This window comes from Myodes glareolus, chromosome 2, assembly GCF_982192425.1.
Source record: "Myodes glareolus chromosome 2, mMyoGla1.1, whole genome shotgun sequence".
In the NCBI taxonomy this organism is placed as follows: Eukaryota; Metazoa; Chordata; class Mammalia; order Rodentia; family Cricetidae; genus Myodes; species Myodes glareolus.
In genome coordinates this window covers 81253685-81281061 of record NC_142027.1, presented here as the reverse complement: position 1 = coordinate 81281061, position 27377 = coordinate 81253685, and the positions used below count along the sequence as shown (strand labels likewise).

Here is a 27377-nt window from a genome sequence, read left to right as displayed (position 1 = left end):
AGAAAAGAAGAATAATTGGTGTGGGGGAGCATGGATTTCCCTGACAGGGGGAATAGAGTAGATTTTATAGCGAACTGGGGCAGGTGGGGACAGGAGGAGGGATAGAGGGTGGTAAAATTGAGGGAGAGAGTGCTGAAAAAGATGATTGGAATTGGGGGCTATTGGAGGTGGAAATCTAGTGTAGTAGAAACTCCTGGAATCTGTTAGATGATGCTAATGTGAACTCCTAGTAATGGAAGATACAACATTTTAACTGTTCATCTCTTGTAGCCAGGTGAGGCTTCCAGTGACAAGACTGGGTTACATTCAATTGAGTTGTTGGCCATCAGGGGTCCCATGAAAATTCCCACACAATTCAGGGTGTTGCTAAGACAAAGGGTTGCTCTCTGCAAACTGACAGCAGAGCCCCCATTGCCAAGGATGACACCACACAACTCACTCACTGAAGTAATGGTGGTACCTACCCAGAACTTTGCCCCTACATTCTAGTCTCTTTCGTGTGGTAAGGTGTTCTGCAGGCTACCAAAAGAAAAACGTGGACCTCAACTCAGCCACAAAACTTTGACCTACAATATGTCCTGCCTCCAAAATATGTCAGGCAATGGTGGCATATAACATGAGGAAGTAGCCAACCAATGTCCGGTTTGACTTAAAACCTACTTCACAAAAAGGAACCCATATATAAAACTGTTTGGGTAGTCAAGAATCAGAGACTAGATTGTATCGCAATTAATAAAAACCCAGAGATAGATATCAGGATTCAAATTGAAAGCCAGAAAAGAAAAACAGCCAGCCATTGGCTCTTATCTCTACTTAAGTCTGAAATGGTGATTCTGCCTCCAGGAATCCTCAGAATGAGACTATGCCTGAGAGCTGTCTCCTCCCATTTTATATTCCTCTCTAGTGCTGGGACTAAAGGTGTGTACCTCTAACTACCAACCAGTTTCTATGGCAAACTACTGTGGCTACTGGAATTAAAGGTGTGTATCTCCACTGCCTAGTCTGTAAGGCTGACCAGGGTAGACTTTTTTACTCTCTGATCTTCAGGCAAACTTTATTTATTAAAAAACAAATGAAAAATCACTACACTAGATAGCCCAGAAAGCTGGAGTAAATACTACTTTACCAAACACTGCTGATCAAAAAAATTAATAAAATTATTCCTAATAATATTTTGTTATACTCATAGATCACTGTCTTATCCAATCTTCATCAGAGAGGCTTCCTCCAGCAGATGGAAACAGATATAGAGATCAATAGCCAGACATTATGTGGAGAGAGAGTCTAAATGGGAGGTCTCCATAAAATGTCTCCCCTTAGATCAGGGAATCCCTCTGGCTTAGTTAGGGTTTCTAATGCTGTGAAAAGACACCGTGATCACAGCAAGTCTTATAAGGGAAAAACATTTAATGGGGACTGGCTTACAGTTTCAGAAGTTTAGTTCATTATTATCATGGCAAGAAACAAAGCAGCATGCAGAAAGACATGGTGCTGGAGAAGAAGCTGAAAGTTCTACATCTTGACCTCAGGCAGCAGAAGGAGACACTATGTGTCACACTGGATGTGGCTTGAGCATATATGAGACATCAAAGTCAACCATTAAAAATGACACACTTCCTCCACCAGTGCTACACCACCTAATACTGCCACTCCTTGGAGAAGTCATTTTCTTTCAAACCATCACACCCTCTGAAGAAGAGACAGAAAAAGTGTAAGAACTAGAGAGGCGGAAGGACACCAGGATAGCAAGGTCCTCTGAATCAACTAAGCAAGGTGCATATGAACTCACAGATACCAAAACAGCAAGCACAGGACCTATATGGGTCTGCATCAGGTCCTCAGAGCATATTACAGCTATTAGCTTAGTATTTTAATGGGACTCCTGAATGAGAACAAGTCGATCTCTGGCTCTTGTGCCTGCTCTTGGAACTCATTCCCTCCTGTTGGATTGCCACGAACAAATTCAATATGACACTTTTTGCTTCGTCTTCTTGTATTTTATTTTGTTAGGTTTGGTTGTTATCACTTAGAAATCTGTACTTTTCTAATAAGAGACAGAATAAAAGTGGATCCAGAAGTGAGGGGAGGTAGAAAGGAACTGGGAGGAATAGGTGAAGAGGAAGCTATAACCAGAATATATTGTATGAAAAAAGAATCTATATTCAATAAAATAAATAATCAAATTTAAAAAAAAAAACAAGAAGAAGGAAAAAAGAAAGCAGGGTGAGCAAACCATGGGGAGTAAGCTCGTAAGCATCACTCCTCCGTAGCCTCTGCATCAGCTCCTGCCTCCAGGTTCCCATACAGTTTGAGAACCTACCCTGACTTTCTTTGATGATGAACAGTGGAAGTATAAGCTGAATAAACTCTTTCTTTCCCCTGTTGCTTTTGGTCATGGTATTTCATCACAGAAATAGTGGCATGAACTGAGACAAATAATAACCAAAGACAAATAAATACTTTTATAAGTATTCAATATCTCTCGCCATTAGAGAAACGCAAATTAAAACATCTTTGTGATGCCATATCCCTTCATTTTGAACAACAGCAAATTCTGATGTGGGTTGCAGGAAAGTAGAACACATAATCACTGCCCTTAGGAATATCAATTGGTACAATGGGAACCAGAATGGAGGGAGGTTCCTCAAACAGCTATAAAGTCTCAAACCCTGGGGCAAATGACTCAAGTGCCTATTTAACATATCAAAGTGTTATGCAAGCATCAGGTTCTGCTAGCATCCCTCTAGTCTCTACCCATTGCAGAGTATGGCTCCTTTACCCAGCCCTCTACACTAAACTCTCTAGCCCAGGAGCTGGGTTGCCCTTTCTCCAGAGTTCTTCCCTATATAATCCAGCCATTTTGGTTACCCATATTTTTTTTTCCTTTTACCTTTTACACATTTGGCTGCTGCACCTAGTTCCACTCTCTCCCCTCTTCCTTCCTATAATCATTTTGCTGACCTTCACCTGGGTACTCTGTCCCTTTAAGAAACAAGTTCCGCCCACCCTCAATCCACCCACCAGAGGCTAGCTGAACTCCCCTCTCCTCCTTGCTCTCTCTGTGGGTCCCTCTTCTGAAGAGTTAACTACTGCCTCTCCCCTTTCCCCTTCTCTTATCTATCTATCTATCATCTATCTATCTATCTATCTATCTATCTATCTATCTATCTATCTTTTTTCTCTTCACTCCATAATCCCCTTATTCATTAAATAAATTCTAAACCCTCTCTCTGCATAGCATATCTGTCTGTCTCCCACCCTCTGTGGTTTCCTAGCTGCCATGGGACCTGCCAGGATTACACCGCCATGACCTACCTCTGTCTCCTCACATGGACTGGGGTCATGTCCACTCTGGACTCTCCCATATGTCCCTGTCTCTGACTATGCTCTCCCTTTTGTCTATAATAAACTTTCCCCTCCACCATACCTTGGAGCAGTCATATCCTTTTCTTTTTATTCTTTTTTTTTTAACCATACAACTCATGTATACCATTTTGTGTGTGTGTGTGTGTGTGTGTGTGTGTGTGAGAGAGAGAGAGAGAGAGAGAGAGAGAGAGAGAGAGAGAGAGAGAGGCATGCTTGTATATATGTTTGTGTGGGGGTGTGTGCATGTGAATGGAGATCGTATACACGTGTGTGTTCAAGCACATGTGGAGATAAGATTGGTACTGGTATCTTCAATAGTGATTCTAATATCATCATCATTATCATCACATCATCATCATTATTATCATCATTTTGAGGCAAGATTTCTCAATAAATCTGGAGTTACTGATTCTGCTAGGCTGTCTGGAAAGAATGTTCCAGGGATCTGCCTCTCTCTGTCTCTCATGCTAGGATTACAGACATGTGCTACTGCGCCTGACTTTTACCTGTGTTCTGGAGTTGTAACTCAGTTCCTCAGGATTGCACCACAAACACTTTACCACTGAGAAGTTTCTCCAGTCCACAGCTTTACTACTCAAGTGTATACCCAGAATGACTCACAGACAATATACTACAGAGAAGCAAATTTAATTCTATAACTGCACTATTCATGATAGCTACAAAATGAAACCAGGCTAGATGCCCATCAAGAGATGAATGACTAAAGAAAACGGGTTACATATACGCAATAGAATTTCATGCAGTCATGAAAAAGGATATATCATGACATATGCAGGAAAATAAATGTAACCCAAAACATAAAGTTAGGTGGAGTAAAAGTCAGTCTCAGAAAGTTAAATAGCATGCTGTCTGTCATATGCAGAACCTGCAAACCTAGTCATACTGTAGCTAGGGAGGTCATAACCCTTCCTTTAAAACAGAAATAAAAGAAAAGAAATGAAGGTGGGGAAGGACAGAAGAAGGAAGGAAGTAAATAGAGAAAGAAAAAAACTAAAGGAAACCTGCAGGTCTACTTGCAAAAACTGAAAATCCCCCAGTCTACTCATGCTTGAAGATACCAAAGAACCAACAAGGTTGGGAGGAAACATTATGTCTGCCCTATACTACTCTGTGCAAATATATATATCCTATTGCTCTATTGACTCCTTTCTTTCCCCAAGATGATTTACTCACTTATTCTATTTGATAGAACCATTTCTCACAAAGATTTTTCTCTCTTTCCAGGACTTCTTAGCTCTAAACCCACAGGACCAGGTAGATATTCCTATAAGGCTTACTTTAGATTTCAGCTTCTTCAAATGTGGGCTGCCATGCCACAAGGGATCACATGACAGAATGTGAGGGTCAAAAAATTGGCAAAAATAAAAGGCTTCAGAACAAATAACAGCCAAAAGTTATTTTAAAATCATAATGTGTTCATGACGTTCTGAGCAGGGTTTGTTCCTATGTGCTGTGTGATCTCACAGCATCTTAGGTTCTGAACACACAACTCAATGAATGCTGCCGATGACTCTTGGCTAAGATTTTAGACTATTGTGTATTATGAATTGTAATTTTTGCTGTATATACAGTTTTCTGTTCTTACAGGAACACAGTGGCTCAATTATGGAAAACAAAGACTGTTCATATTCTCTTGCCATCATTTTTCAGCATGTCAGCATCAAATTAGTCTATCTTTGGATTTTATCATGTTCAAATATTCTGTTTTTTAAATTGGTGTTTGGTGCTGGGGGTGTCACTCATTTGACAGGGTGTTTACCTAGCACTGCACAATTTGGTTCAATTCCCAGCACTGCATGAAACAGGTATGGTAGCCTAGGCTTATGAGCCCCACACTCAGGAGGCAGAGAGCGTGGCCAATCAGTCCAAGGTCATTCTCATCTACAAAGTAAGTTTCAGATTTACCTGAGCTACAAGAGACATTCTCTCAAAATCAAATAAATAAAAATTAAAAGATAAATAAATGAACTGGCTGATTAGTTAAAATTGTTGTTTGGTTGCTGAATTGAGTTTCATTAAAAATCATTCAATAAACTTTGGTTTTAATCCCAGCACTCGGGAAGCAGAGGCAGAAAGATCTCTGTAAATTGGGGGCCAACCTGGTCTATAAGAGCTAGTTCCAGGACAGCTAGGGCTGTTACACAGAGAAACCCTGTCTTGAAAAAAAATCAAAATATCAGTCAACTCCAGAAAATGCCAAAGGTGCTCTATGCCTTTCATTTTCAAATATTTAGTCATAATTTATTTCTTAAAAATAAGTAAGCATATTCATATCATTAATATGCAAATTTGTTTTCACCTATACTAAATAGTAAATGCATCTAGACCAAAGAATTGCTTACGGGATTTATATTGGGAAGGGTCTGCATTGTATATCTATGTATATAAAATATAATATACTTAATAATATAAACATTGATCTGAGGCAAAATGGTCTAGTGTGGAAAGCTAACTAAGACATTTTCAGGCAATTTATATGAATCAAGGGCTTCAGACATCAGCATGTAAGACATTCTTAGATGGGAAGCCAATTCTGGAAATATGACAGATATGTTGTTGTTCAAGTTATGACAAATAACACACTAGAGTTTGAAGACAGCTCATTTACTACTTTTTAGAACTGAGAAGTTCTGGTGGCCACATGCAGTCTATAAAGCGGGTTTATGGGAATTTAGCAATAACTATCCAAGAAAAAAAGGCTGGTGATTTTCTCAGAATAAAGTACATTCCAAGGTTCTTGTACCTCAAAGTGCCTCAAAAGGGGGGTGGGTGGAGAATAGGCAATTACATTGCAGTTGTCCATTAAATATTATCCTCCCTAAACTTACATGCAAAGTTCCCAACACAAATGCCTATCTATAAGATGGCACCACAATACAGTCAATAACTGTTTTCTTCCTTCCTTCCTTTCTTCTTCTTCTTCTTCTTCTTCTTCTTCTTCTTCTTCTTCTTCTTCTTCTTCTTCTTCTTCTTTTGTTTTTATTTTTGTTTTTATATAGCCTTGGTGCCTGTCCTCCTGGAACTAGCTCTTGTAGACCAGGCTGGCCACAAACTCACAGAATCTTTGCCTTCCGAGTGCTGGGATTAAAGGTGTGTGCCACCACCGCCTAACTTTTCTTCCTTTCCTTTATCCCATCACAAACTCAAATCATTTTCAGGTGTGGAAAGGCTGGGTGTCAACTGACTTTAAAAACATAAATGTCAGTCAGACAGCATTCAAGACTGCATTTGCTATTGCTTTTCCGATCAGGTTGGATGAGCTCTCCTGAGTGGGATGGAGGTGAACTGATGGACTCCTGGTGCCTTCTCAGGACCCTATATGCCCCTAGAATTAAAGATCTGCTGCCAGAAAATGAAGAGGAAATCTGAGAAGTATAGCTTAAAAACCGGTACTATTTCACTGCCACAGGGGATGTCTGAGTGTTTTTGATATTGAAGAAAAACTGTCAGCTTCTCTCGGTCTCTGGCTGAGGCCCACACTGTTGTGGAATAATCTTTTTGTACACTGTGAATATGTGTCACTTGGATTGGTTTAATAAAAAAACTGAACAGCCAATAGCTAGGCAGGATTTTCAGGGCAAAGATGATTCTGGAAAGAAAGACAGAGTTGCGAGGAGTTTCCAGGCAGATGGAGAAGCAGCAGCATAGACAGTACAGAGAAAAAGTAAAAAAGTCACAACACAAAAAGTAGATTGATAAAAATGTTTTGGTTTAAGTTGTAAGAGTTTGTTAGTAATAAGCCTCAGCTATTGACTGAGGTATCATAATTAATAAGCAATCTCTGTGTGGTTATTTGGGAACTGACTGCTGGGACAGAATAATTTGTCTACACCATCTTATCAACAGGACACTTCTACTGGACCAAGAAGGGTCTCAGAAAGAAGGATCTTCCCGTCCCCAAGCGGCCCTACTAAGGCTCTCCACATAAGAGAGATGCCTTTATGGGTCGCATTGATAGAGACAACCAATGCCAGGATGCCACAACCAGGCCAAGAAGAATATAGCAGAGAGTAGGTTCTTAGAATAGCCTGAGGTGAGGGCCTCTGTAGCAGCTCCCTTCATGTTCCTGTTCTAACTAAAGTTAATATGATTTCACTGACTTCCATAGTCTTGGCATTGAGGAGGGATATCAATGTTGCCTAACCACAGTAGTGATAGGGAAAGCTGCAGGAAAGAATTAAGCTTTGGAGACCCTTTACAATTCCAGGAGCTTCTTGTAATGAAAATGTATCATTTGGCTTATGTGGAGGCACTTAGCAAAATTTCAAGTTATCCAGATAGTAATATGGCATTATATATACTCTACACAAGGCATTGTCAGGGAGCTTGTGGGACTCAGTCTTCACCTTCATAGTCAGGATATGAAGATTCTTGACCTAGGCAAGAAAAGAGATCATCTTTCAGTGGCAAAATGTCACAGATTGTTATAGACAGACAGTAGTAGTAAGACGGAAAGTAGACTCTCATCTTTGCAACATCAAAGTCCCATGCACTTTCTGCTTCTCAAGACTCCTTTTTTTTTTTACATTCCAGTTTACACATGCTTCCCTGAAGACAGAAATATTGATGGGGGTAGGGGTGAATGGCAATGGAAGAGTCACCAAGAAGCAAATATGGGAGGAGCAACCACCCCAGAAAGGTACATAAGTGAAAAGAATTTGTGAGAAGCAGAGGAGCAAGCAGCCAAGGGGTGGGCATTATTTTAAGGGGTACTGCTGTTTTAACTACTGGAATTCCCCAATGTGAAACACCACGGATATTCTCCTGACAGTGATGCTGATGCACAGTCTGAAGCCATCACTGCCTTTTCTCAAGGTGGCAGGAGCTTTCTATAGCCTGTGATGACGATGAGGGTGACAACCAGGCACCCCACCCAACAGGATGGCCCCAGTCACTGTGTTCTGCTAATCAGTGACATTGAACCAAGTCCTTACTCCCCAAGCAGACAGGTAAGACTCATGAGTGAGAGAAGTTAGGTACCTTGTCTGAAATCTCACAAGAAAGTTGGTTCAGGATTTTACTTTGCAAGAATGCTTCTTGGTTTCAGAACGCTAAGCTTGGAATATTTCTGGATTCATAACAGTGTCTGTGGAGGGCTATGTCTGACAGCCCAGAAAGCAAACTAAGCTGAACAAGTCAAGCCTGACACTGTAATGACATAATTCAACTGTGTTAAGCAGAATTTCAGCATCACTGGCCTCCTGTCTGATGAACAGTGTGGTAAATTCTCTTGCACTCAGGGTTTAATGTTCCTTTCACTCACTGGTCCATTCCTATCCTCCTGCCCTCCCCCCACCCTGCTGGCAGCATCTTATCTGCCCTTTCTAATTCTAACATGCAAATGTCAACCTCTTACTTTCACATTCAAGAAGTTAACATGAGTTTTGTTTTCTACAGTTCTTTGGTGCTCTACAAAGCATGTTCCTAACAGCATGAAGTCTTTTATATATGGAATTCTAGGGTTCTATGCTCACAAGCAACTACTGTGGACCAGAGAATACACTGACCTCTTTCCTTCTATTGCTATTATCGAACTTTATTCCCACCCCTCTCAAAAGCTTCATGCAAGTTCGGCCAGTGAATCTCTGCCAATGAAACTGTGTGTTTCTCTGGAGTACTATGGAGGAGGAGTCAACTGCTCTAGGAATTTTTTCTAGATGGATGAAAGGACCTCCTTTACCTGTCCCCTGGTGTGTGTATGTGTGTGTGTGTGTGTGTGTGTGTGTGTGTGTGTGTGTGTGTGTGTAAAACATATATAAGCTGATACATGGAACTCGTTCCAAATGACTGGAAAGGAATAGAGTCCCAAATTAATGTTTCTATATGAATACAACATACACATGTGTTTTTGTGTAGGACTGTATGAGGAATCACAGCTAGTATTTGAAGAGATGAGTGGGTAATTAACCCTGTAGGAACAATGAATGATCTTTATAATCACCATCAGACTCAGTCAGGAGTCCCATTACTTGAGTATTTCTGTTTGTGATCTCCTGGGCAGGTTGAGACTAACAATGAACCATGCCTTGTGTGAGTAATACATGAATATGTGAATTTATGATTGGAAATATGCTGAAGGGCCCTTAAAACGCAAATACAAAATGTTCTAAAATTAGTATGTTGAAAGAACAATTTTCGTCCTTTGCAGTATGTTTTATTACAAAACCGCTCAAAATAGGACCTCTGTTGAATGCTTTCATAAGGAAATGTCTAGAATACCATTTGTCAAACAAGCAACTAGACACATGAATGTATTCGTGGGAAGGGGAGAGGCAGGGAGGGGAGCAGAGAAAAATGTTGCAGGCTATGCAAGTACATTCGTGTGAGCTCAGATGCACCTTTGTTTCTCTAAATCCGTGAAGTGACTTCCCAGAGTCCACAACAGACAGCGCGTTAGGGCGGTGCACAGCACCTTCACAAACCAGGCTAGTCGGGAAGGACGGGAAGGACTGCCCGGCGGGGCTGAGCTTTGGAAACAACGCCTAGAGTGGAGTGACAGAGTAACAAGCTGGAGGCTCTGCGCCCCTGCCGGAACCTGGACCCTTGATCAGACCCGCCCAACTCGACCGGCTCCAACCGGCTCCAGCGGGGTCTCCAAAACAGCCCCGCCCCAGCTGCCTGACTTACAGCGAAATTTAGTCTGCAAGTTTTGTTCTTGAGACTGTTTTCAGCTTCTGGGAGAAGAGCCGGCCTCCTGACTGGGATGGATGTTTAGGGACTTGGGTTTGTACTTGGTGAGTTTTGCTGTGTGCTCCGCTTGACATTATCTGGGTTAAAGGTAAAAAAAAAAAATCAATGGAGAAGCAGGGTAGAGAGGAGGGATTTGCTTTTAAAACGGATTGTTGGTGTGCTATCATCACTTGATGTAAATTCGAGCTTCCTCCCTTTGTTATTTAGACTCCCAGAAACTAAAGTCCTAAGTGTCCGGACTGACAAAAGACCCGTCAGTTCTTAAGGTTTCTTGCTGTGAAACTAGGACGATCTCAAAACTGCTGCCCATTCGAAACCTCGGAAGTGACTAAGTGATGCGTGGATGAGTGGATCCTGAGTCTTCCCCATCGCTGCTCCTAGATCAAAGTATCCCGAGGTCGGTCATTGCCCACGCAGAGTGCGTTCGCTCCCAAATCCTGCTGTGTGAGCCAAGTTCCTCCGGGGGGTGGGGGGATGTGGCCTTGCGCCTTGCTTTAGACTGAAACACCCTCGCACCCGTTGCAGAGTCTAAGTCCCCGGGTGGGCTTGCTTTGTACGGGCTCTGAGGTCCTCCCAGAGGATGGCTTGCTCAGAGTACAGTTCACCCGGACCCGCCCCGCCGCGCCTCCTGATTTCCTCCGCCAGTCGGGGACCAGACTCGCCTCCGCGAGGCGGGAAGGGGAGGACAGCCTAGTCCGCACTGATGATGGGGGGCATCGGGGCGGAAAGCATCGGAAAGATGGACGGCTGGCTCTTCGGTGCTGGCCGAGGCTGCCGAGGTGCGGAGAGGGAGGGAGCGGACGGCCGAACGCCTTTGTTCACTGCGGCCTGTGGGCGCGAGCGCGGGGCGGCGACCACCCCGGCCGAGTCACCGCCTTTGTGTGGCAGGTCCTATCGGACTGGCTAGGTCCAGTGCAGCCGGTTTCCCGGGTCTACCGGTGGAGAGAGGCGGCTGTGGCTTCACAGGACCTGACCCAGCCCCCGCGGGGCTTCAGGTTGGGTCCGGAGCTTTACCGATGCCAGCATGAATTCCTACCTAACGCCTGGGGCGGCTTGCACGTGGGGGAGCTGACCGCTGCTTTAGAGTAGTAACTGCCTGAAGTTACTGAAACAGGCGGGTAGGGGAAACTGGGGAAAGTTCTTCCTAATGAGAAACCCCCTAGCTACTCCTATTTCCTTTTAACAATACCAAATTTTATTTTGCATTTTGATTTTGATTGCTCAGATACCCATTGGTAAAAGTAACAACTTTGAGCTCACACTCTTTGCAGCAGTATTGGTTTTCCTAGGTTATGGGTCATATTACAGGGACCCAGACGCCACTATATGGGCCGTTCGTGGTGGTAGAGCAAATATTTAGGGTAACTTTCTAGTGAAAGTACATCCATTGGAATTGGATTTGCGCCTCTGTGCCTTTATTTTGGGAAACAGCCCTCCTGGGAGATGGATATGAGAAATCTGAAACTGACCCAGAAAAGGATGATTGAAGGTGCAGAAATGACCCTACCCTGAACACCGAAAGCGTGGTTAGTGAGCAGCTGATAAGGTTTGAACTTTATCCAAAGAGGGCTGGGAATACAGGCTGGTTCAGTCTTAGGACAAGGGAAAAGATTTGTCAAAAGAAACAAGTGGTGTATTTTTAATGCAAGATAAATTTGGTACCTGAGGGACTTCCATCATATACTTAAAACATCTCTCTCTCTCTCTCTCTCTCTCTCTCTTTCTCTCTCTCTCTCTCTCTCATTTTCCCCTTCCCCTTCATCTCCCTGCCACTTCCTCCCACTTTACCTTTCTTACTAAGCACTCACCAAAGATGAGGCTGACTCTGTCTGTACCTGTCAGTCATCCAAGTGCTCACTTATGACACTTAGGGTTATGTGTTATGATGGATAAGTTCTCTAACTCTCAGGAGCCCTGGAGCCCTTCTAAGGGAACTGGGAGATGAAAGATGAATACAAGCAGACATGGCTTATAATTGCTTTGTTTACAAAGAGATTTCAGAAGATGGGAAAGGATTTTCAAAATGAAATCTAGGCAAAAGAAAGAAAGGAAGAAAGAAAGAAGAGAAAGAAAGAAGAGAAAGGAAGGGAAAAGTACTTATATATTTCATTAAAATTTGAATCAAATCTCTCTATGTAACAATAAATATATCGAAACAGATTTGTAGAAAAAGTCCATAGGTTTCTAATTCTCAGATATAGAACAGCTTGGATAATAACTCATGGGTTTCTAAATGGGTCATCTTTTAAAATGGGTCACTTTGGACAGAATTACTGTACTCTTGCTGACTTACAAATTGTAAAGGGTTGAGTTCGGTCTGCAGCCAAAGTGCATTCAAATTTGCATTTCAGAACATATATTGAAAAAGACTAAGAGAAAGCCAGGAGAGAGATAACTTTTCCAAAGTTACAAACAAGGTAGACACTGATGTGCTAGAGATTTTATGTGCTCAGTTGAACAGATTCAAAAAAATGATCCAAAGAGTTCCTCCAATGAGCATCAAATCTCTCCCAGCAAAAATGTGAAATAGTGTGAATCTATAATTACTTACAGTTAACAGTGCACATCACAGTACACAGTATATATTACTTTTTATATTTCCATATGTATGCATATATACATATATCTGTATGTATGTACATTCCCATATACTCCATGTTTAAGAATCTTTATATTTAAAGATAAAAAGTGTGACCAGAAGCCAGGCAATGGTGACAACACCTTTAATCCCAGCGCTTGGAATGCAGAGGCAGGCAGATCTCAGTGAGTTCAAGGCCAACCTGGTCTACAGAGCGAGTTCCAGGACAGCTAATACTGTTACACAGAGAAAACCTGTCTCGGAAAAAAAAAAAAAGATTTAAAGGAGGAGGAGGAGGAGGAACTTTGTTAGATAAGATATGAACTTTGAATAAATAAAATGACTCTTTTACATTTGACGTTATGAATTTAAAGGCTGCCTTGGATTGGTCTTGTACCAAAATTTATCTTCTATAGTGAATTATTTAACACTAGATAGCCAGTTTGCTATACAAAAACATCTTGCTGCCAAGTTCCAAAAGGTACAAGATTTTGTGATAAAATCCACCTAAAGTTTCAGATTTTATCTCTTCTTACTTTCCCACAACACTTTCTATAACGTCTGATAGTGCTCTAAGCCAAATAAGCTAACAGGTTGACTCCGGAGGTTTCAGTCTCCCTGACTGACAAGCTTTATCTGACTTCTGCGTCATCATCACTGAAAGACACCTTCAGCACCTGGATGGTCCTTAGCATTCTTTCTGGTCACAGACAGTGGACACCATGCATCATCAGTCAGGATCTGCTAGGTGACGATTAGCAATCAATATTTTAATGAGCTTCTATCTGACTAATTTTTTCAGAAGAAACCTGTTGGAATATAGCAGTTTTGAAAGCTTGATATTTGCGTGGAAACATTAGTTTCCACATTACATTAGTCACCTGCCAGTCTGTAGTAACTAACAACCCATGAGTGGTTTCTAGAGAAGGAAACTTGATGCAACTAAAGTAACTGATGTGGCCCACACTCTTAAGTTACAGTCAGATGATCCTCAGAATACACTGGTTCAAAGTCAAGTCAAGTGCACATGATGAGTAAAATAGACCAAATAAATGCACCTTTTTTTTATTATTCTAAAACTCTGGAATCTTCTGTTCTCTCTTGTATCTATCAGGTCCAGATTTCAGGTTGCAGCAGAACTGATTCTTTGGTAGAATAGCAAACCCTGAAACATCTCTGAAGTCACCCCCAGCATCTTGACTGTGGCATTTTCAGGTATGTGACTAGTTAGCATCTGTTAACCTCGTGAAATGTAAACATTATTTGCTTTTCAGGGCTGCCCAGAGCAAGGCAAGTGCTTTATAAAAGGAGGCATATTATGATGCATCATTGCTCAGTGAAGACAATTCTATACTCTTATGTTCACATTCTTGTGTACTTTTTGTCCTCTGTATGGCAAACTCTCAGTCAAGTGACACTTCCAGATGCCCATAAGCAGATGGACACCTGGTATGAGGTGCCCAACATCACTGTATTCCTGATCTGACCATTATTAAAACCAAGCCCTCCGTTCTGATCTCCTTTTGACATCTTTTCCCTTGCGTTACATGCCAGTAGCTTACTTGGTGTTCCTCACTCTAGCTACATTGTTTCCCTTTGAGGGCTTTGAAATTGCTGTACTTTGTCTTGCTATGTAATGCCTTCCTCTCTGTTCCTCAACCCCACTCCAGAAACCAGCTCAAGGGCACGCCACTTGTGTTCTTTCTTGGCTCTGGGGCTGCTTCTCTGCTCTTCCCTGATGTAAGAACTCCTGCTCTTCCTCTAGGTCCTGCTCATTGGCCAGCTGCCCTCATTTTCCACCTTCTGCCTCTCTCATCTCAGATGGCAGCCCTTTCCTACAGGACTCTTGATTTAGCAAATGCTTGATGATGTCAGATTCATGCCCCCTCCACTTCCCTTCCCAACTGAATCCTACATTTCAGGTGTACCTTGATGAATATTTTCTCTGGATCCTAAGAAATCTCAAGAATGTTTGAAAAAAATCACAAATTTGAACCTCTCAGGTTCAGACAAAGCAGTTATGATGTGTGAAGCATCCTAGTGAAGTTGGGGGTGGTAGCAGTATTTACTGTGTCTTGTGTCACATTAAAGGGATGGACATTCGACTTTGATGGATGATGGACATGTGCCTTTGACTCATATTCTGGCTATAAGCCTTATATGGGTAACTGGTTTTCATCTCTGAATTATGCTCACTTTTTACCTATCATTTTATGAGCCTACTTTGAATATATTTTCTAAGTTTTGCTTACCCTTACTCAGGATTAAAATTTTGATATATCATTTTAAAACAAAAGGAAAGAAAGAAAGAAAGAAAGAAAGAAAGAAAGAAAGAAAGAGGAATAATTTCTGAAGCTAGGATGTAATGCACTATGTGTTATGACTGCTCAATTTTCAATTTATCCAGTATTTATTTATCAAATTCTTGTTTCAGGTACCCTCTGAGTTTTCTCTCCTCTTGTTCCCTCCTCTCCACTTCTTTCTTCAACCCTCCTCCTCCTCCATGTTGGGTGGCTATTCTTAGACTCTCTGGTATTCTTTGGAGAAAGGACTGTGCACATATAAGACACAGGCTCATCAGATCTCCTTTGCCCGTTGTTTACTGATATTGGGATCGAGTTGGGGAGGGGAGCATCTGCACCCTTGCAGAGTCCAGAGAAGGCTTCTTAGTAAAGAAAAAAGTGTTTAAAAACAGCAGCAACAACAACAACAACAAACCCTGTAGATGGTAGAAAGTCATGAATGACTTCAGATTCTAGGTGGTATAACAGCTTTCTTTGTTACCCTGCTGCTTCTCTTGGTCTCACCCAACCTGCTTTCCTGCTCTGTGGTCTCTGTGGGAACTGAGGTGTGAGTCATGGCAGGGAGAAAGGGCAATGATGAACAGTTGGAACATTGGTCTGGAAATTTTGAAGGTTAAATGGTTATCCTGGTATCTCAGTGACCCAGTTTGTTCCTCTGCAAAGATGGAGAGATCTTTTCGCTTCCATAGGTTGTTGCTAGGCTTAAAGCACTAGCAGTTACATGAAGCACATAGAATAATGTCTGTTATGTACAAAACATACCTATATTAGTAATTGCTGAGAGAGGAGTAAAGAAGTTTGTTTCAGCCAGAAAACAAAACAAAATGAAATCTGGTGGTGGTGGAGGATTTTATTTAGAATAACCAAGCATCCCTTCAACCTGAACAATTGTGTTGCAACAATGAGTTTAGAAGGCCAAGTCTAAGAAGTAAGTGTACTACCTGAAACTTTCTTCATATTTTCTGTCTCCAATTCCACATACTCAAACTAGTTACAAAGAAATTTTAATGATAAGATAAACCATCATGCTTGTCTCTAACCCCATCCTACCAGTTCCTAGCTAAGCCTTAAAGCCCTTCTTCACCTGTTTTGTCATTTGACATTTCTTTGTCTTTACTTCCCCCATGCCTAGCAAATGGATCTAGCCCATGTTTAATAAAAAGAAGCTTAATTTAATTTACCTAGGTGAAGATTTTACAACTAGATCACCAAATAGATGGTATAATGCAAATCCCTGTGTCCCTCACATCCTTTCTTGATAAATTGGAACTCAAGTCTTTGGGCTAACATTGAAGAGCTAACTATGAATGCATTCTTTATAGAAGGTTAATGACTTCAAATGGCTTCTGAATTTTGTTGATGGCTTAAGCTAAAGTTCTATGACCAAAGACAAATGTTGGATTTTTTTCCTTGTTTATAACAATTACATTAGAAATATTCAAATCTGAATTAAAGATTATTATTATTATTATTCTATAATAATATAAATATGATTGGAAAATATCTGATGTTTCACACGAGCAATGTGTAAGCTGAAAGACCAGGTTGTTTTCCTCCTTGCGGAGCAGAGTCAGAACTACTAGCTGGTAATTGTTTGTGTGGCTACAGAAAACTTTGCATTTATTTTTTTCAGAGTGATGCTAGAACAAGATCCAAAAGTTATCTCTTCCATATGACTTCATGCAACTCAAGCTTAAATGTAAATGATATAATGCATTAAAGCTTAAAAATGTTAATTTATTGGAGTTTTTACTAGTTCACGTGTAATTTTTTTACAAGTATGTTTCCTTTAAAGGGATTGTTAATATACGCATGACTCATGGGTAGTCTATAATTTAACTGATTTCAAAAATGAAGGTAACCATCAATCTTGTGCCATTTTCTATATAATTTTTATGAAGCAAATTTTCTTTTAAAAACTTATTTTTAAGGTTTATTTATTCTATTTTACATGTATGAGTGTTTTGCCTGCCTATCTGTTTTTGTACCACACATGTATCTGGTGCCCACAGACATAAGAAGAAGGTATCAGATCTTCTGAAACTCGAGTTATACATGGTTCTGAGCCACCATGTGGTGCTGGGAACCAGACCCAGGTCTTCTGCAGGAACAAGAGCTTCTCACCTCTGAGCATGTCTCAAGGCCTTCTAAGGCAAGTTTCAGGACAGTGATTTATTTCTCTCAGGAAGGAAAAATACTAAAGCTAGGATAGAATGGCTAAATAGCTTAATTATCTTTTTCTAATCCATTAGTCTAACCCATTGCCTTCAAGTAACATTGACGACTTAAACAGAGTTTTAAGATTTATTTTTGCTTTGTGAAAGTTGTTTTGGCATTTTCCCATTATCCACATGTTAATCATACCTTAATTGCCTAAGGTACCCTTTAAAATACCTCCATGATTCACTGCCTTGTCCTCCCTGTTTTTTTCCTGCCCCAGAGTTTGCACACACACCCCATCTTTCTGCTTTTCTTGCCCTATAAAAAACTCACCCACATTTATAAAATCAGCCATCTTCCTGTTCTGCACGCCCACCTTGTTATCTAGCAAATAGGACCCTGCTTCACCCCCACCTCAGTGAGCTGATTTTCCTCCAGTCATTCATACTTGAAATCCCATTTCCCTCCTTCCTCTTTCTTCGCCATCCCATGCATTTATAAGGCTTTACGGAGATTTCACTTTTGCTGACTAGGTCTTTGTCATTCTTTCTCTATCCACTTCCCTGCTTTTAAGTATATTCTCATTTCTCGAATTTCTGCCACAAGCAGTTATTTCCTTTCTCTCTGAAAACAAAGATCACCATCCTTCTTACATCCAGCTAGCAGGTCATCCTTAGTCTTTCCCAAAACTCCTTAATAATCTTCTACAATCTTAGTGTTGTATCTGCAGTTGACTTACTCCAAAGAGTACCTCACCATTGTGTACACAGAAATTACACTTTATATGGGAACAATGAGGCCAGGAGTTATCACACCATACTCATCCATCATGCCTGGCTTACACATAGCCATGTCACACCCTTCCACCGTGCCTGGCTTGAACAGCATAGCCATGCCACACCCCTCCACCATGCCTGACTTGCACATGGCTATGCTATACCCCTCCACCATGCCTGGCTTGCACATGGCTAAGCCACACCCCTCCACCATGCCTGGCTTGCACCTAGCCATGCCATGCTCTTCTACCGTTTGTGGCTTGCACAGCACACACTCACATCCTTGCAGGGCTAATTAGAATGCTAAAGTGCAGGTGTTTAGCATGAACTTACACTGCAAGAGTCACCATCTTGGTTAAAACTTCAAAATTTTTATCAAGTTTTGCATATTGCAAAAGTACACTCAACAACAAAGTGAGTTGATAATATGAAGTATTAAAAATCAGGTGTTATTATTGGGAGCTTTGTAGCTTCCTGACACACTAACTTGTGGGGTTTTTTAAAATAATTTTAAAGAGCTCTTTTGTCTGAATAAATATTCGTTTGAGAAGTTGGGGGGCCCAGCTCCCTGACTAGAAAGTATTTTAGATGTCTGTCACCTTGTTCTGCTTCTACTTCTTTAGAAAAATTAATTTAAAGATTTTATTTTTATTTGTGTGTATGTGTTTCCTCCATCTTAATCACTGTGGTGTGTGTGTGTGTGTGTGTGTGTGTGTGTGTGTGTGAGTGTGTGGTGAGTATGCGTGCCCATGTGCATGCACAAGTGCCTTTGGGAATCAGAAGATGGTGTCAGATCACCTGGGCTGGAGTTACACACAGTTGTGAGTTGGCAGACACTGGTATTGGGAACTGAATGGGGGTTCTCTCGAGAAAGAGACAAAGACTCTTAACCTCTGAACCCCTAATGTTCTACTTCTGTTCTTCGTTTTTCTGATTGTTATTTTATTTTATTTTTTTTTATAATTTCAAATAATTTTATAAAATTATGAAAAGTATAGCAGACAGAGAAACAGGGATTCAGACAGAAAATGTATGGAAATCTGCGGATGTTTCTACAAAGACTGGCCAGTTGTGACATGGAGGTTATTAATTTTTTTTCCGATTTGTTTATTCAAGTATGCAAAACACTCTTTCCACTTCCTCCCCTCCTCCCAATACCCTCCCGCTCCCCCCACTCCCTCTCCTCCTCCCCTACCATTCCCAAGAGCAGTCAGGGTTTCCGCCCGCGGGAAATCCAAGATCCTCCCCCCTCCCTCCAGGATACAAGATCAACTCCAAAACATCAGTTGCCCTCCTATACACAAAGGATAAAGAAGCAGAGAGGGAAATCAGAGAAACATCACCTTTCACGATAGCCACAAATAGCATAAAATACCTTGGGGTTACTCTGATTGTTATTTTAAAAAGATAAAGTTCCTTTCTCCATAAGAGAAACAAACTGGAGTTGTAGCACAACTCTTTGCCTGTTTCGCTCTAAGTTATTCTTTCCAGCACTCTGCTCCATGCTTCCAGGAAGCTCCAAAGTGATTCTCAGTTCCCCCAGTAACATTACATTGATAGTCACCTCTAATGTGCTGGCGAAATACTAAAACCAGTGAAGTCAAGGCTTCCCACAGTGACACCGTAAGTCGGGCTGGGAACAGAGGTGACCCTTGTCTCCGGTTTCTGGGCTATCACTGTGTTGCAAGTGGGTGCTGAACTTCACACTTGTTTCGAGTTTTCAGCAAGGCCCCACATTTTCTTCCACCCGATGAGCCAACTTGTGGGCTTCTCTTCAGTGACCTTACCTATGCTCCAGATGCTAAACTAATGATGTACTTGGTGCTGTGAGGTACAAGAGGAGGGAGGGAACCTGTTGCAAAGAACTGGGGCAGCAAGTGCTTCTGCTCTCCTTGGGCTGGGAAATGCTTCCCATGGCTGCTCTGCTTGGAGGACTTTGGTTCTTTGGGCATTAGAAAAAAGATATAAAATAAACAAGTAGTTTAGCTTTCCTAAACCTTCCCCTAATCACACCACTACTTTCAGTGAGATTTGGTTATAGTGTACATAAATAATGAACCAGTGTTTGTCTCTGTTGGTGAGTAGGAGAAATCTCATTCTCAAACCTCACGATAGGCTAAATGCAGTGGTCAAGGCTGTTGGCTTTGCCATTCTTCAGAAATGTTTCTTGACTAATTGAGGTCTACTTAAGAGTATTTGAAAAAACATAGGAACATAGACATCCTAGAGGAACAAAATGATTATTATGGACCAGTTGCTATTTTAGCTGCAGCTGCAGCAGCAACAGAACACCATGCTGAGTCAAGGCCCTGATTCACTGTAGGGATCTAGTATCTTCTGGGAGTCAGGCTTGCATTTGAATGCTTGGAGGAGTGGGTTCACAAGCTGATAGTCTCCTAAACTCAAGCTTATAAATTAGCTCCGTAAGAATGCGCAAGGTAAGCTGGCTGAGCACAGCTCAAAGGTAGGAAGTTGGTTGTGCTTGTAGTGTGTGAGTGTATGTGTGTATGTCTCTGTGTGTGTGTGTGTGTGTGTGTGTGTGTGTGTTTTGCCTGCATTCATGTCTGCATACCACATATATGCCATGCCTTTGGAGGCCAGAAGAGGACATTGGGTCCCCTAGAACTGGAGTTCGAGGCAGTTGTGAGATGCAGTGTGGATGCTGGAAATCTAGAAGAGTTCCTAAATCTCCAGCCCAATGTCTGTCTGTACTTCCCTACATTCCAAAAGTTAGTGTATTCTTTTTTCCTCATTAATAGGACAAAACACCTGACAAAATCAACTTAAGGAAAGAAAAGTTTGTTTTGATTCACAGTTTGAGGGTATCCATCATGGCCAAGAAGTTGTGGCAGCAGAAAGATGAAGCATGGGTCACAGACCATTCATCCACTGTCAAGCAGCAGACAGAAGCGAATGCTGGACTTCTGCTTGCTTCCCTTTTTTCTTTTTTTTTCTTTTTTTTTCTTTTGTTTTTTAGTGGAGAACTCCATTCACAGGACATGTCAAAGGTTTGTCTCCTAGGTGCTTCTAGATCCTGAAGAGCTGACAATCAACATTAATCGTCACATTTGCCAACCTTTGTCCTCTTCCTAGATCTGTTGGAGTAGAAACTATAGATTTGGTCTAAGTGAGAGTTTTTCTAGACTTCTTAAATGTTGATTGATGCTGCTCTAAAAGATTCATCCATCAAGGATTATCTATTACCTCAATTTAAGTCTCTAGATCCTTTATGTTTTGCCTTCACAGGCATCCCTTAACTGAATGATGACAAACAAAGACGTTGCCCCTGTATTAAAGTTACTTTGCAAACTTGAGGCGGAAACCAGCATTAGAAACTAGTGTTTCTTGTTGCTTTTCTCACCTTTAGAGTATTCAATCCAGATATGATAAGCATATGGAGGGGTAGAAAGGCATTGCCATACTGATCTGTTGGGGTGAGGCATTCAACCTTTTCATAATCAAGCCCACTAATGCATTAACATTGCATCTGTGAGTGCATGCAACATAAGACTCACATCTACTGCTTTCTTTATACTGGTTTTTTGTTTTGTTTTGTTTTGTTTTGTTTTTTGTTTGGTTTTTTTTTTTTGCAGTTGTGGTTTCCTAAGCAGTTTTTTTTTTATTATTAAAAATTTCCACCTTCTCCCCACCTCCCATTTCCATCCCACTCCCCCCAACCCCCCCTCCCTCTCCAGTCCTAAGAGGAGTCAGGGTTCCCTGCCCCATGGGAAGTCCAATCCTCGCCCCTCCATCCAGGTCTAGGAAGGTAAGCTTCCAAACAAACCAGGCTCCCACAAAGTCAGTCCATGCAGTAGAATCAAAACCCAGTGCCATTGTCCTTGGCTTCTCAGTCAGCCCTTATTGACAGCCACATTCAGAGAGTGGTTTGATCACATGCTCCATCAGTCCCAGTCCAGCTGGCCTTGATGAGCTCCCATTAGATCAGTCCCACCATCTCAGTGGGTGGACGCACCCCTCGTGGTCCTGACTTCCTTGCTCATGTTCTCCCTCCTTCTGTTCTTCACTTGGACCTTGGGAGCTCAGTCTAGTGCTCCAATGTGGGTCTCTGTCTCTATCTCCATCCATCACCAGATGAAGGTTCTATGGTGATATACAAGATATTCATCAGTGTGGCTATGGGACAAGGCACCCTCTCCTCTGCTGCCCAAGGAACTCGCACCTAAGAAGTTTTTGCAGTTTTAAAATTGATATCCTACCATGTTGTGCCATCCATGTTGATTAGCTATGAACATGGTCTCAGTGGAGCTTGCTTTCATCTCCTTTTTTGGACATTTCTCATGACTAGCCTTTGAAGTTACTACCCTGACTAGGAGTAATAGTGGGAAAAGGGAAAGAGAGGAGAACCTGAAAACCCAGTGGTCTGGAAGGCAGTGTTACAACTAGAATTAGGCTCCTTCTTCAGGGTCTTCAATGAGTACAATCATTTTTATATCAACATCAATGATGGAGATACACAATTACAAGTACAAGGGTACAAAGCAGGATTTGTTCTGGGGTTTATGCTGTAGACTTGCATTTAAATTGTAAATATAGAGATGACAGCTATTGGGAGGCTCCTTTTTTAAGAGCAGGAAGAAATAAAGTTGTCAATATTCTGAATAAAAAGCCTGTATCAAGTATTTTCTTCCAGTTCTTTTCTTTTTAATTTCACTTATTAAATGCTAATGCCACAAAGGTGACATTTGGCTTAAGGGACAAGGAGTGATCTTTCCTTTATGGTAACTCAGTGACCCATTCATGTGTTGTCCTTTTCTTAGGGTCACAGTGCATGGTCACAGGAAGAACCACATGGAACAACGACATGAGGCCGTGCACAGAATTTAATGAGGAATGCCCGGTGGGCGACCTTGGATGTGTCAGTGTCATTGTACTATAGTGCTCCATCCCTTTGCAATCCCAGAGAAATGTTGCTAGAAGAGAATACTATGTGGAATGAGACCGTCCTATCTTTTATGACCAATATGTATTAAGAAACACATCTATCCTGCAAATACGAAGTGCTATCGTCTTGAAGAAGCAAGCAGCCGTTTACAACAGACCTGAGAACATGAGAATGTTTGTTAGTGGCAGAAGAGGCAAAAGATGGAAATTTTTTCAGCTCTTTGCCACTTGTTTTATATTAAGCTTCATGGTTTTCTGGGGCCCCATCAATAATCACATTGTGAACCATATGAAGTCCTACTCCTACAGATACCTCGTGAATAGCTATGGCTTTGTGAACGATTCCCTGTCTCTCAAGCACAGCTCCGAACAACCTCACTACCAATACTTGATCAACCACAAAGAAAAGTGTCAGGCTCAAGACGTCCTCCTCTTATTGTTCATTAAGACGGCCCCTGAAAACTATGGCCGACGCTCTGCAATCAGAAAAACATGGGGCAATGAGGATTATGTCCGGTCCCAGCTGAATGCCAACATCAAAATTCTGTTTGCCTTGGGGACTCCTGCTCCACCAAAGAGGGAAGAACTGCAGAGAAAACTAATTTGGGAAGACGAAAAGTACAAAGACATAATTCAGCAAGACTTTGTTGATTCTTTCTACAATCTTACTTTAAAACTACTCCTTCAGTTCAGCTGGACAAACAGCTTTTGTCCACACGCCAGATTCCTGATGACGGCTGATGATGACATATTTATCCACATGCCAAACCTCATCCAATACCTTCAAGGGCTAGAGCAAATTGGTGTTCGAGACTTTTGGATTGGTCATGTTCATCGTGGCGGCCCTCCTGTTAGGGATAAAAGCAGCAAATACTATGTTCCCTATGAAATGTACCAATGGCCAGCTTACCCTGACTATACAGCTGGGGCTGCCTATGTCATTTCCAGTGATGTAGCTGCCAAAGTCTATGAAGCATCACAGATGCTGAACTCCAGTCTGTACATAGATGATGTGTTCATGGGTCTGTGTGCCAATAAAATGGGGATAGTGCCACAGGACCATATGTTTTTCTCTGGGGAAGGTAAGGCTCCTTATCATCCTTGCATCTATGAAAAGATGATGACATCTCATGGACACTTACAAGATCTGCAGGAGCTCTGGATGGAGGCCACAGATCCTAAAGTAAAGAACATTTCAGAAGGATTATTTGGTCAAATATACTGCAGGTTAATTAAGATTGTTCTCTTCTGCAGATTGATTTACAGGAATCCGTACCCTTGTAGGGCTGCATTTGCTTAACAGCACTTGAATACTCGTATTCTCTGTCATTGAGCCAAACTTGGAGGTGAAAAACGTCTGTAAACATTTCTCTACACCTTAAGTAAAATGAATTGAAAGCAAAGAGATCATTTCAAATCCTAGGGAATTAAAATATTTCTTTGATTACAGAAACTAGGCAATGCAATGCCTAATTCATGGCTTAAATTCATTTCAAGGATTTCAATTTTTAAAAGATTTAGATCATGAACAAAGATAAAAGTAAAGCAAAATTCAAGTTCTCGCTTGGTGTCACATGTGTCTTTGAGGTACGAAGAGCAATTGGGATGCCTTAATATCAAAATAATGGTTGCGGGAAATGCCTAACAGGTGTATAATGGAGCATTTCCAAGAAATTAATGTCTTTAGAACAAACACTCCAATTTATTTTTATTAGAGTACTTGGTGGAGGTGGGCAGATGGTATAGAAGAAAAGTATACCAACCTGAAGAAAGTTTCATTCTAATAAGGACATAGAGGAAAATGTCTGCAGTCTTGTTATGGTTGAATCACTTAACACTGGCATTCCTATAAATATTTATCTAGACAGTTCTGGCACCATTTAAAATATACTTACATAGTTTTCTCTAATTTTTAATATAGAATTTGAGAAAGCCATCAGCTCTGCTCTCACCAGGACGATATGGAGACCTTCTCTAAAATTATCAAGCAGGAGTAGTTCTTGGCCCGTGAGAGCCCTCTCTAAAGAGAAATTGCTGTCAACTCCAATAAGCTGGTTTTGATTTAATGAATTATGCCATGGATTTTAAAGCATTAAATATTGGCCTTTGCTTAAGGTAGTTGTTTGAATACTGCTTACATAAGGGAAGAGACTTCAAGAAAAGACAGGGCTAGGGCTGTAACTCATTACCCAACAAGAAAAGGCAAAGTTGCATTAAAAGACTCTTTTCCTTGTAACTTGTGATATGTCAGCTTGGAGTCCAAATCACAGCAGTGATTACTAGAGTCAGTCCACCACCTACCAGCAAGGTTGCAGAGGCCACAGATTTTCTTCCAAATAGACTTTTAGTTTAAAAGTTTTTAATATGCTGCCATGTCTAAATAATCCATTATTTGGCTAAATTACTATCAGTGATGATCTTTTAAGTGTTTCAAACATGGAAGCAGAGCAAGAGTGGTAGAGAAACTAACCAACGAGGCTAAAAGTTTTGATAAAGCTGCATATTATTTGTAACCAGTGGTTTGGCAGATCAAATAAATACACTGATTTTACAAAGTAGGATGAAAAATGTGCTGTAATGTCACAATGCATGAGCACAGAAATGACTAAGTGACGTCCATGTATGGAGACAAATAATGACTTCAGCAAAGGCAAATGGACCATTTAACAAACCTCAGACAGAGGCACCTATTAGAGAAAAGCTCAGCTATCATTAGAATGGTATTGGGGAAAAAAAGTAAAACAAAGCAAAACAAAAAACAAAAACAAAATCTAAGAATTTCTCAGAATACACAACTAAATGATACCTGTGTTTTTGCAGGTAGATTTTTTTTAAATGTTTACAGAAATCTTTGTGAATTTTTTCTACTATGATATTTGAAGCTTGTTTACACTGCTTGGGTAATTTCTTACTAACCTCCAGATGTTGTGTTAAACATTCTTAAGATAGTTATTTTTAGAATAAATTCAGGGTTTTAGATTATTACAGTTCAGATTTTTCTGATCCATTAAAAAAAAAAAACTAGAAAACGAAGGTGTTACTTGGCAAGCAGTTTCGCAGCTAACCCTCACCAGTTGGCCCTTTGATAACTGCTGGCTTTGGGTTTTATGTGCCCGAGTAATTTCCTTGTGGCCACTGAAGTGGTCTTGTTTACACCCAGTACTTTATGAAGCAGTTATTTATTTGCTTAATTGAGCTCTCTTGAACTATGTTCATCTTTTTTATTTTTGCTTAGAATAGAACCGGTTTGAAGCTAAAGGAATATGAAGGTACTTTGTGTCTTGGGGTTGTTATATTATTCCACCATCAGACCCAAAGGCCTGAAAAGTGTGCATAAACAGAACTGTTTTAGCCTTTTAAATAAGGAAGAAAAACCTTGGTGCTGAAATGCAGTATTGTTTTCAAAATGAAACATAAAATAAAAAAGGAAAACAAACTATTGGCCCAGATCGTTCCTTGAGTAAAAGAAAAAAATCTATATACAGTATCATTGCTAAAGACTTCTTACTTCTTGATTGGTTTGCATTTATTATTCAGCTATTAATTTTATACCAAAATGTTACATATTTATATTGCTTGAGTTTCAATCTTGTATGGCAAAATAATTAGGAGGTCTAAAAACGTCTATGCTTTCCAATAAATTACTTAAAAACCATCAACAATGTGTATTCAGACTCCCGTGTGGGCATCATTTTGTACATAATCACCCCATTTTTGACACTGTCTTCCTTGTTTTCACATTGCTGCTCTGCTCAGTTTAGAGAAATTATTATGGAGCTGTAGGAGGAGGCCACTTGTTTGTCCCGGCTGCCCAGAACCAAAATAAACACACAGAAACTATATTAATTAAAACACTGCTTGGCCCATAAGCTCTAGCTTCTTATTGGCTAACTCTTATATTAATTTAACCCATTTCTATTCATCTGTATATCGCCACGTGGCAGTGGCTTACTGGCAAAGATTCGGCATGTCTGACTCTGGCAGCTCCATGGCTTCTCTCCCTGACTCCTCGTTTTTCCTCCCAGCATTCTGTTTTGTTTTCCCTGCCTAGTTCTGTTCCCCTATAGCTCTGTTATAGGTCCAAAGAAATTTCTTTATTCATTAATGGTATCCTGTGTGGGCATCATTTTGTATATATTCACTTTCTTTGTGACACTGTCCTCTTTGTTTTCACGTTGCTGCTCTGCTCAGCTTCTGGGGAAATGCTGTTCCTTAATCATTTATTCAAAATGGCATGAAATAAAGATCATGCAGCTAAGATGCCATTTAAGGAGGCTAGACTTCATTCATTGGCTGAGTAAAAGAAGAGAGGGAAAGTATCTGCATTACTCGGGTGTAGCAGAATTTTGTACTTGGAAAGTACTCAGGTACGCCTGAGATGTCTATACCTCATCACTTGGAAGAACTAGTTAACTTAAAGTATATTTTTGCAGTTTGCCTGGACATCATAGCTACAAAGAGAATGGGCCCAGTGATCTCTGGATGCCGATTCTCCATTCTTCCAAGAGGACTTTAGATGTCTCCCTTGCTAATTCTTCCAGTCAGTTATGTGTCTGTATCAGAACAAGATTTCTTCCTTCA

The 27377-nt window shown here is 40.9% G+C and overlaps 1 protein-coding gene across 3 annotated transcripts; it reads left to right on the top strand.

Annotated features, from left to right (window-relative positions):
• Positions 1 to 9770: 9770 nt before the first annotated feature.
• B3gnt5 (UDP-GlcNAc:betaGal beta-1,3-N-acetylglucosaminyltransferase 5) lies at positions 9771 to 26458 on the top strand. 3 transcript variants are annotated; one of them, XM_048445152.3, is made up of 4 exons: positions 9771 to 10121; positions 10285 to 10474; positions 13770 to 13870; positions 22673 to 26458. In XM_048445152.3, exon 4 carries the CDS (start codon positions 22963 to 22965, stop codon positions 24094 to 24096), a length of 1134 nt encoding a protein of 377 aa, XP_048301109.1. In that variant the 5' UTR covers positions 9771 to 10121; positions 10285 to 10474; positions 13770 to 13870; positions 22673 to 22962; the 3' UTR covers positions 24097 to 26458. The 3 variants fall into 3 exon arrangements, with proteins under 3 accessions (XP_048301109.1, XP_048301114.1, XP_048301115.1); XM_048445157.3 differs by lacking the exon at positions 10285 to 10474; XM_048445158.3 differs by lacking the exons at positions 9771 to 10121; positions 10285 to 10474 and adding an exon at positions 10714 to 10856.
• Positions 26459 to 27377: the final 919 nt, after the last annotated feature.